The following is an 11002-nucleotide window of genomic DNA, read 5'->3' as shown; positions in this document are numbered from 1 at the left end:
GAAACTGCTGAGCCTAGGCGATAAAAGGCACACCGCCCAAGAGCTATTACAGGGCATTCCACATCAAAGTTGTTAACTTTGTCGCCACCCTGCTGTGTAATCCACAAAATATACTTGCAAACTTTTACCATTTAGGGATATTATTTCAGCGCTTCTTGCGCATCTGTTTACATTCCCCTCACCCGCCATATCCTAAACTTATAAGAACGCTACTACACTTGATCTTATACAAAAGGTTCTTAGAAGTGCTGTTTGGGGAGTAGCCTAGAGACAGGGGCTTGGATTGGCGAAAGCTCGCCTGGCTGCAGAGCGCCAGCTCCATCCCAAGATCCAACTAACATAGTTGCAGCACCTTTAATCTACTACTAGTTCACTGCCTCCATAATAATAATAATAATAATCTTTATTTATATAGCGTCATCATATTCTGTAGCGCTTTACAAATCATAGGAAACAAATACAAATGTAATGTAACAGAGCACAACATTTGTATGGAACAACAGGAGTGAGGTCCCTGCTCGCCAGAGCTTACGGTTTATGAAGAAGATGATGGGGTAACACGAGGTAAAAGAATATTTAATGGTCAAGCCATTCTTCTTAGGGAATAGAAAAAAATATAATAAATGGAATTGCTGTCGCTTGAACCACTCAGCCGTCATCTTATATACCAGGTCCAGGGTGAATGGGACTGCAGAGAAGTCTGGTGCCTGTTGGTTGCTGGATAACAGATGGGAGGACGACACAGGACGGGTTAGTAGAAGAGTTAAAACTTCATGCAGTTAATGAGTGTTATAGGCTTGCCTAAAGAAATGGGTTTTAAGAGCACGTTTGAAACTTTGGAGGTTAGGTATTAGTCTGATAGTCCGGGGCAGAGCATTCCATAGAATTGGTGCAGCTCTAGAGAAGTTTTGGAGACGCGAGTGGGAGGTCCGCACTAGGGTAGAGGTTAATCTAAGATCACTGGCGGATCTAAGAGCACGGGTTGGGCGATAGACTGAGATAAGAGAGGAGAGGTAGGGGGGTGCAGCATTATACAGAGCTTTATGGATGAGGGTTATTATTATTTTAAACTGTATTCGAAAGGAGACTGGCAGCCAGTGCAGCGACTGGCATGAACTGTAAGCATACATGGTCCCCTTATCAAACGAGCTGTGTCAGGCAGAATTTTGGGTTGTTTTCATGGCTTCCATGTTAACTTTGTCGCCACCCTGCTGTGTAATCCACAAAATATACTGGCAAACTTTTATCATGTACCGATATTATTTGAGCGCTTCTTGCTCACCTCCTTTGGTTCCTCTCTGACACCCATTGGTTTGAAGCCTGAGTCCAATTAGGGTATGTCGCCATGCCACTCTCTAGCCTGCTGCCGCTGCCTCTGCATGCCGTCCCCTATAGTGTCAGGGTCAATTATTGGATGTTTTAGATGCTATCTAGCTTCATTCTGTCACTCTGTCATGGCCATGCTGTTGCCCATAATTTTGGCATAATGGTGCGATTAGGCAGCCTCAGAGGCATCCATGCATGCTGCCCCTGCTGTTTCCTGTCCATTTCCGTGGTGTTTCCATCCTTTTCTGAGGTTCCCAGGTGTTTGGCCAAGCTTCCCTGTGCAGAGCCTTGGTCCCCTTGAAAAATGCTCGAGTCTCCCATTGACTTCAATGGGGTTCGTTATTCGAGACGAGCACTCGAGCATCGGGAAAAGTTCGTCTCGAATAACGAGTACCCGAGCATTTTAGTGTTCGCTCATCTCTATTCAGGTTCTTTAGCAGCCGCTCCATAATGATGGAACCTCCATGAGCTTGAGCACTGTCCTCCATGTGAGGTTCCCAGTCTCCAGCAGCCGTTCCCTAATAATGGGACCTCGATGAGCTGGGACATTGTCCATGTGATGTCCCCAGCCTCCAGCGGTTGTTCCCTAATGATAGGACCTCGATGAGATGGGCCATTGTCCTCCACGTGAGGTCCCCAGTCTCCAGCAGCCGTTCCCTAATAATGGGACCTCGATGAGCTGGGACATTGTCCATGTGAGGTCCCCAGTCTCCAGCAGTTGTTCCCTAATGATGGGACCTCGATGAGCTGGGCCATTGTCCTCCACGTGAGGTTCCCAGTCTCCATCAGCAGTTCCGTAATGAAAGGACCTCGATAAGCAGGAGCACTGACCTCCATGTGAAGTCCCCAGTCTCCAGCAGCAGTTCCCTACTGATGGGACCTCGAATAGCGGGAGCATTGTCTTCCATGTGAGGTCCCTGGGTTTTCAGCAGCCGTTCGCTAATGATGGGACCTTGATGAGCTTGAGCACTGTCCTGCATGTGAGGTCCACAGTCTCCTTCAGCAGTTCCCTAATGATGGGACCTCGATGAGCTGGGGCATTATCCTCCATGTGAGGTTTCAGGTTCTTTAGCAGCCGTTCCATAATCATAGTATCATAGTATATAAGGCTGGAAGGAGACGCAAGTCCATCAAGTCCAACCTTTAAGAATTAAATAAATGTTTTATCCCCATAACCCGTGATACTTTTTCTCTCCAGAAAGGCATCCAGGCCTCTCCTGCACATGTACATAGAGTCCGCCATAACAACCTCCTGCGGCAGAGAGTTCCATAGTCTCACTGCTCGTACAGTAAAGAACCTTTGTCTATGTTGATGGTAAAATCGCCTCTCCTCTAGGCGTAGAGGATGCCCCCTTGTCCTGGTCACAGGCCGAGGTATAAAAAGATCTTTGGAGAGATCTTTTTATAATGATGGAGCCTCCATGAGTTGAGCACTGTCCTGCATGTGAGGTCCCCAGATTCCAGCAGCCGTTCCCTAATGATGGGACCTCGATGAGCTGGAGCAGTGTCCTTCATGTGATGTCCCCAGTTTGCAGCAGTTCCCTATTGATGGGACCTCGATTAGCGGGAGCATTGTCTTCCATGTGAGGTTCCCACTCTCCAGCTGCAGTTCCCTAATGATTGGACCTCGATGACCGGGAGTATTGTTTTCCATGTGAGGTCCCCAGCAGCCATTCCCTAGTAATGGACCTCGATGAGCTGGAGCATTGTCCATGTGAGGTCCCCAGTCTCCAGCAGCCGTTCGCTAATGATGGGACCTTGATGAGCTGGGGCATTGTCCATGTGAGGTCCCCAGTTTCCAGCAGTTGTTCCCTAATGATGGGACCTCGATGAGCTGGACCATTGTCCTCCATGTGAGGTTCCTAGTCTCCATCAGCAGTTCCCTAATGAAAGGACCTCGATAAGCGGGAGCACTGACCTCCATGTGAGGTTCCCATTCTCCAGCAGCAGTTCCCCAATGATTGGACCTCGATGAGTGGGAGCATTGTCCTCCATGTGAGGTCCCCAGCAGCCATTCCCTAGTAATGGACCTCGATGAGCTGGGGCATTGTCCTCCATGTGCGGTCCCCAGCAGCCGTTCCCTAATAATAGGACATCGATGAGCTGGGGCATTGTCCTTGTGAGGTCCCCAGTTTCCAGCAGTTGTTCCCTAAAGATGGGACCTCGATGAGCTGGGGCATTGTCCTCCATGTGAGGTCCCCAGTTTCCAGCAGTTCCCAATTGATGGGACCTCGATGAGCGGGAGCATTGTCCTCCATGTGAGGTCCCCAGTCTCCAGCAGCCGTTCCCTAATGATGGGGACCTTGATGAGCTGGAGCATTGTCCTCCTTGTGAGGTTTCAGGTTCTTTAGAAGCCGTTCCATAATGATGGAGCCTCCATGAGCTTGAGCACTGTCCTCCATGTGATGTTCCCAGTCTCCAGCAGCAGTTCCCTAATGATGGGACCTCGATGAGCTTGAGCACTGTCCTCCATGTGAGGTCCCTAGTCTCCAGCAGCCGTTCCCTAATGATTGGACCTTGATGAGCAGGAACATTTTCCTTCATGTGAGGTCCCCAGCAGTCGTTCCCTAATGATTGGACCTTGATGAACTGGAGCACTGACCTCCATGTTAAGTCCTCAGTCTCAAGCAGCAGTTCCCTAACGAATGGCTGATGTAAATGGTTTTGAATGGTCTGATCTGACACTTGGTGCCTCTCATCTCCCTTACATGTTCAAAAAACATCAGTGTGGGATGTGGTCAGAAGAGGTCCATTCCTCTGCCTGTCTGTAACGCTACCTATAGGGGGCGCTTTGTACCATATAATGCATCAGAAGATCCAGAAATTTCCTGTACACAAGTGTTTTATTCACAGGTAAAAACAAACAGAAAAATAAGTTTTCCTTATATAAAAGAGAGAGCAGATGTTATATACAAGTATATAAGAGACAGCGCAGATGTTATATACAAGTATATAAGAGACAGCACAGATGTTATATACAAGTATATAAGAGACAGCACAGATGTTATTTATATACAGGTACGAGAGAGCGCACGCTTTATACATAGACAGCACTGATATTATTTATAAAGGAGCACAAGCATTATACATGCACATACATATACAGGTATGAGAGACAGCGCACACATCATACATACACATATATAAGAGACACGTTGCCTCAGTGGTTCAGGGATATACATAGATATTTGCACTGCCTGTATATATCTGTATACTCCCGTAGGGGCTGCAGGTATATACAGCAATGCGAGCCGTGTCTGTGACTATATACAGATATGTGATGTACATACAGTACAGGTATATGGCTGGTGAGATATAGCAGGGGATATAGCATTACTACCCCCACCCTTTAGTGGTAAATCCTAAGCTGGGGCAGAAGGGAGTTGTGAAATAGTGGACTCCGAGGTCATCTTTATGAGGTACCATAATAGATTAAAGTAGTGGGAGGGTGACTACCGAATCTTGTGCATACGACCAGCAACATCGTTCAACGTGGCCCGACGTGCCATCGCCCATGGGGAGCCGCCCGACGCGCCATCGCCCATGGGGAGCCGCCCGACGCGCCATCGCCCATGGGGAGCCGCCCGACGCGCCATCGCCCATGGGGAGCCGCCCGACGCGCCATCGCCCATGGGGAGCCGCCCGACGCGCCATCGCCCATGGGGAGCCGCCCGACGCGCCATCGCCCATGGGGAGCCGCCCGACATGCCATCGCCCATGGGGAGCCGCCCAACGTGCCATCGCCCATGGGGGTGGGGAGGGAAGTGTCGCCCGACGTGCCATCGCCCATGGGGGGGGGGGGGGGGGGGTCAAACGACGTGCCATCGGCCATGGTGGGGTTTCAAACGACGTGCCATCGCCCATGGGGGGGAGGGGGGGCGGGCGCCCGACGTGCCACCACCCCGGGGAGTCACCGGAGATGACACGAATGGATATCACCCGGTGAGTTACCGGAGGTGACATCAGTAGCCACGACTGGATATCACCCGGAGGAGTTACCGGATACATATAAAACTTCTGTATTATAACATAAAAAAATCTAATAAAAGAAATCAGTAAAATCTATATAACACATCTACAAGGGCAGAGGAGCTGTAGATACCCAACACGTCTGACAGCTGAGATGATGGAAGAAGAAAGGTTTGTGCTGGTGATGGATCTTAAAGAGGACGTCCCCTCAGCTTTATGATAAGAAGTCTGTTCACTGCTGGACCTAGATCCTGTGAAGCCTTTAGGATAGAAGAGCGCCCCCCAAAGACACACAGGGTGAAGGATCTCATGGCCACATGACATTCTCTTATTAGTGAACGTCCTGCACTGTATGAGCTGCACTGTGCAGTCACCATAGTGCGCGAAGGCTCAGATGCTGTATCTGACCCACATGTTGGTGCCCCCTATGGTGGTGGAGTTATGAGTGAAGCGGCAGAGGTTATTGCACTTTATGTCCCCGGTCTCATGGTGTTCATGCTCCGATCTCTCGCTCGGTCACTGGGCTCTTTCCCAGGCTCCTCTCCAGCTTCCGGTGTTTTCTCGGAGCAGTGGATGAGGCAGCGGGAGGATCTTCTCGTAGGATTTGCCGGATGCGCTGGATGCAGACGTCCGTGGCGGCTCGGGTCTCTGGAGAAAGGTGTGCGAGGGTCAGGAAGCCGTGGGGGAGGTCGTCCACCACCTTCAGTGTCACCGGGCGATTGAGGGCCCGAAGTCTCTTGGCGAACATCACCGAGTCGTCCAGCATCGGGTCCAGGGCACAAGCCTGTGTAGAGAGGATAAGCGGGCATGAAGGGCAGAAGGACTACAAGGAGGGGTATATAGGGGTGATGTGGCATCTCTGCCTGGACTCACCACAATGTGGACGGGTGGCAGACCCTGCAGCATGCTGTCCGGAGCCAGTAGAGGCGACATGTATGGATTGTGTACAATGGCCGACGTCTGGAGGCTCATATTGGCCACCCCGTTCTGGGAGCGCAGGGGCTGGAAGCCCTCGGGAAACCCCAGCAGTAAGTGAGGGCTGGCAGGTGGAGGGGATGTGTCCTCGGCTGCGGGCACTGGGGGGATGTTCTCCTTGGAGTGTGCGGACGGTTCCTTGTCCGTGGAGTGCTCACTCTCGCTGTCTGTCAGGAAGAAGTTGACCTGATCTTGATGACTGCTGGGGGACTGTTGCTCGCCTGCGCCGGGGCTTGACTGGACAGACAGGGAGGGAGGAGACTGCTGGTTCCGGTCTTTGCCGCCTTCTGATCGGGTCTGGGCCCCTCTGTGTCCGGTGCTGTTCTCGCTGTACTGGTGGAGGCTGAGGTCCTGGATGGTTTTGCTCTTCAGAGACACTTGTCGGTTTATAGTGTCCTCTTCCACCAGCGCTGCCTCAGATACGCTTTTCCTGATGGTCTCTGAAATATGGACGTCCCGCGATGGTTACACATACGATATCCCCATGTATTAGCTCACCCCCCAGCGGATCACATGCCTTACCTGGACTCATCTTCTTATTGCCCTCCATGAGGGTGCTGAGCCAGGAGGCCGCGCCCTGTCGGATGTCTCGTAAGAACAACGCTGTTCCCCGCTTCATCTGACTGACGGCGCTCTGCTTCTCCAGCGCTCTCTCCTCTACCGGGACCCGCTCCGTGCCTGCACCATAGAGGAGAGCACAGAGTGACCACAGGTCCAAGGAGAGGAGGACCCTCCGAATTGGCAATGAAGGGGATCGTAGCATGCATTGGGAATAAAGGGGGGGGAGGGGGCATCGAATAGGGGGGTAACAAGCATTGGGCATAGAAAGGGGGGTAATAAGCACTGGGCATAGAACAGGGGGTAACAAGCATTGGGCATAGCATAGGGGGGGTAACAAGCACTGGGCATAGCATAGGGGGGTAACAAGCACTGGGCATAGCATAGGGGGGTAACAAGCATTGGGCATAGAATAGGGGGGTAACAAGCATTGGGCATAGAATAGGGGGGTAATAAGCATTGGGCATAGAATAGGGGGGTAATAAGCACTGGGCATAGAACAGGGGTTAACAAGCATCGGCATAGAATAGGGGGTAACAAGCATTGGGCATAGAATAGGGGGGTAACAAGCATTGGGCATAGAATAGGGGGGAAACAAGCATTGGGCATAGAATAGGGAGGTAATAAGCATTGGGCCTCGGAACCGCTGCTAGAACATCAGCAGGGGGTCTTTGGTACCTGCGTAGGCGCTCAGACACTTGGACAGGACGCTGAGGGGCAGTAGGGGGTCCATCAGGGTGAGCAGGCGGGACGGGGAAGCTGTGGCCTGCAGTAAAGTGGCGGGGTAGGCCACCATAATCCCATCCGGTAATCTGATGCCGACAGAGGCAGCGCGGAGCGACACGGTGATGCAGAGATTCCCACCGGCGCTGTCACCCGCCAGGCAGATCCGCTCTCCTGTGGAGCCTGAGGGGAAGATGGAGACGTCAGAAGTCGAGAGGCCAGAGGGGCTTCTGCAGGAGAGATGGACGCCAACCACATTAGGCCCCACTCTGTCTACACACCCAGGATCAGACCCCTCACCCGCTGTCTACACGGCCAGGAGGGACCCCCACGCTGTCTACACGCCCAGGAGCGGACGCCCCCCCCCCCTTCCCCCCCGCGCTGTCTACACGTCCAGGAGTGCCCCCTCACCCGCTGTCTACACGCCCAGGAGCGGACCCTCACCTTCTGTCTACACGCCCAGGAGTGCCCCCTCACCCGCTGTCTACACGCTCAGGAGCGGACCTCTTCCCCGCTATCTACACGCCCAGGAGCGGACCCCTTCCCCGCTATCTACACGCCCAGGAGTGCTCCCTCACCCGCTGTGTATGCGGTTACTTCAGTATATTATAAGCGATGCTCACCCAGGAGGCGGCAGTGGCGCAGCGCCCAGCAGTAGGCGTAGAAACATTCCTCCAGGGCCCTCGGGAAAGGCGCCTCCGGGGCCAGGGAGTAGTCCACGGACAGGATGGGGGCCTCCAGCTCCTGGGCCCACGTCCTCAGGTAGGGCTCGTGAGACTTGGAGGTCTGGGCTACAAAACCCCCACCATGGAAGTGAATAATCAGGTGAGGGGAGAGCGGGCCGGGTCGGGGTCTCAGGCGGAGGTCCAGGCTCAGAGGACCCTCAGGTTTGGTGAAAGCATTGAGTTCCTCGCTCTCCTGAAACAAAGATGGATGGAAAAGAAGGTGACATGTCTGAGATGTTACATGACCGCTCCCCTGCTCATGGTGCACAGCACACCCAGAGCTGCTATACATTGCGCTCCCCTGCACATGGTGCACATCACACCCAGAGCTGCAATACACTGCGCTCCCTTGCACATGGTGCACATCACATCCAGAGCTGCTATACACTGCGCTTCCCTGTACATGGTGCACATACACCCAGAGGTGCTATACACTGCACTCCCCTGCGCATGGTGCAAATCACATCCAGAGCTGCTATACACTGCGCTCCCCTGCAAATGGTGCACATCACACCCAGAGCTGCTATAAACTGCGCTCCCCTGCACATGGTGCACATCACATCCAGAGCTGTTATACACTGCACTCCCCTGCACATGGTGCACATAACATCCATAGCTGCTATACACTGTGCTCCCCTGCACATGGTGCACATAACATCCATAGCTGCTATACACTGTGCTCCCCTGCACATGGTGCACATCACATCAAGAGCTGCTATACCCTGCGCTCCCCTGCACATGGTGCAAATCACACCCAGGGCTGCTATACACTGCGCTCCCCTGCACATGGTGCACATCACACCCAGAGCTGCTATAAACCGCACTCCCCTGCATGGTGCACATCACATCCAGAGCTGCTATACACTGCGCTCCCCTGCACATGGTGCACATCACACCCAGAGCTGCTATACACTGCCCTCCCCTGCACATGGTGCACATCACATCCAGAGCTGCTATACACTGCACTCCCCTGCACATGGTGCACATCACATCCAGAGCTGCTATACACTGCACTCCCCTGCACATGGTGCACATCACATCAAGAGCTGCTATACACTGCACTCCCCTGCACATCACACCCAGAGCTGCTAGACACTGCCCTCCCCTGCACATGGTGCACATCACATCCAGAGCTGCTATACACTGCGCTCCCCTGCACATGGTGCACATCACATCCAGAGCTGCTATACACTGCCCTCCCCTGCACATGGTGCACATCACATCCAGAGCTGCTATACACTGCCCTCCCCTGCACATGGTGCACATCACATCCAGAGCTGCTATACACTGTTCTCCCCTGCACATGGTGCACATCAGATCCAGAGCTGCTATACACTGCGCTCCCCTGCACATCACATCCAGAGCTGCTATACAATACCCACGCCTGCACATGGTGCACATCACATCCAGAGCTGCTATACACTGCACTCCCCTGCACATGGTACACATCACACCCAGAGCTGCTATACATTGCTCTCCCCTGCACATGGTGCACATCACATCCAGAGCTGCTATACACTGCGCTCCCCTGCACATGGTGCACATCACATCCAGAGCTGCTATACACTGCGCCCCCCTGCACATGGTGCACATCACATCCAGAGCTGCTATACACTGCGCTCCCCTGCTCATGGTGCACATCACATCCAGAGCTGCTATACACTGCGCTCCCCTGCACATGGTGCACATCACATCCAGAGCTGCTATACACTGCGCTCCCCTGCACATGGTGCACATCACATCCAGAGCTGCTATACACTGCCCTCCCCTGCACATGGTGCACATCACATCCAGAGCTGCTATACACTGCCCTCCCCTGCACATGGTGCACATCACATCCAGAGCTGCTATACACTGCGCTGTCCTGCTCTATGGGCACAGGTTTTCACCTACCTGTCCCTCCCGGAGCTGGTATGATATCAGGCGCATGTGAACGGGGCCCGGTCCGGTGTGGGCCACAGGTGGGTTGATGGTGACGGTGCGCTGAGGGTCAGAGGACAGCGGCATCTCCAGGGACACAGGGGGTACAGTCAGGGTCTTGTTGATGCGCACAGCGGTGGAGGCGATGCCCACTAAAGACTGAGGAAGAGCGGGGGGACATTACATACCAATATACTTTGTGTCTGCTCTGCTTGCTGTCAGTGAATAGGAACATTCGGATACAAACCAGTGCAGGCCTGACACTGCTAACAGCTGGGAGTTTGTTACCGTGGATTCTATGTACTCACCGTCAGCACCTCCATCTCCGTGATGTTCCAGAAGGACTTCCAGAAGTTGACGTCCAGGTTCTGGGTGATTCTCTCAAACTCTGCTCCTCGAAGCTCGGGGTCGATAGCATACCGGCCACTGATAAAGAAGGAGCTAGCGGCTACACCTGCCGGAGAGGAGAGGGGGAGACGTGTGAGGCGGCAGAGAAGAGGGGAGGAGAGGGGGAGACGTGTGAGGCGGCAGAGAAGAGGAGAGGGGGAAACGTGTGAGGCGGCAGAGAAGAGGAGAGGAGAGGGGGAGACGTGTGAGGCGGCAGAGGAGAGGGGGAGACGTGTGAGGCGGCAGAGAGGAGGAGAGGAGAGGGGGAGACGTGTGAGGCGGCAGAGAGGAGGAGAGGAGAGGGGGAGACGTGTGAGGCGGCAGAGAAGAGGAGAGGAGAGGAGAGGGGGAGACGTGTGAGGCGGCAGAGAAGAGGAGAGGAGAGGAGAGGGGGAGACGTGTGAGGCGGCAGAGAAGAG

General features: G+C 53.5%; 1 protein-coding gene across 4 annotated transcripts in view; it reads right to left on the bottom strand.

Annotated features, from left to right (window-relative positions):
• Nucleotides 1-1626: 1626 nt before the first annotated feature.
• LIPE (lipase E, hormone sensitive type) overlaps nt 1627-11002 on the bottom strand; it is a 55738-nt gene continuing 46362 nt past the window's right edge. For 2 of the 4 annotated variants that reach the window (XM_072131489.1, XM_072131490.1), the window contains exons 5-11: nt 10505-10650; nt 10170-10355; nt 8175-8469; nt 7507-7734; nt 6793-6948; nt 6169-6710; nt 1627-6079 (exon numbers count right to left, since the gene is read on the bottom strand). In XM_072131489.1, the coding sequence (XP_071987590.1) occupies nt 5789-6079; nt 6169-6710; nt 6793-6948; nt 7507-7734; nt 8175-8469; nt 10170-10355; nt 10505-10650 (1844 nt within the window). In that variant the 3' untranslated portion in view covers nt 1627-5788. The remainder of the gene's footprint in view (nt 6080-6168; nt 6711-6792; nt 6949-7506; nt 7735-8174; nt 8470-10169; nt 10356-10504; nt 10651-11002) is intronic. The other 2 variants (XM_072131487.1, XM_072131488.1) reach the window with 2 other exon arrangements.

Source organism: Engystomops pustulosus, unplaced genomic scaffold, assembly GCF_040894005.1.
Source record: "Engystomops pustulosus unplaced genomic scaffold, aEngPut4.maternal MAT_SCAFFOLD_26, whole genome shotgun sequence".
Lineage (NCBI taxonomy): Eukaryota > Metazoa > Chordata > Amphibia > Anura > Leptodactylidae > Engystomops > Engystomops pustulosus.
The sequence above is the reverse complement of the archived record's forward strand: the minus strand, read 5'-3'. Positions and strand labels throughout refer to the sequence as shown.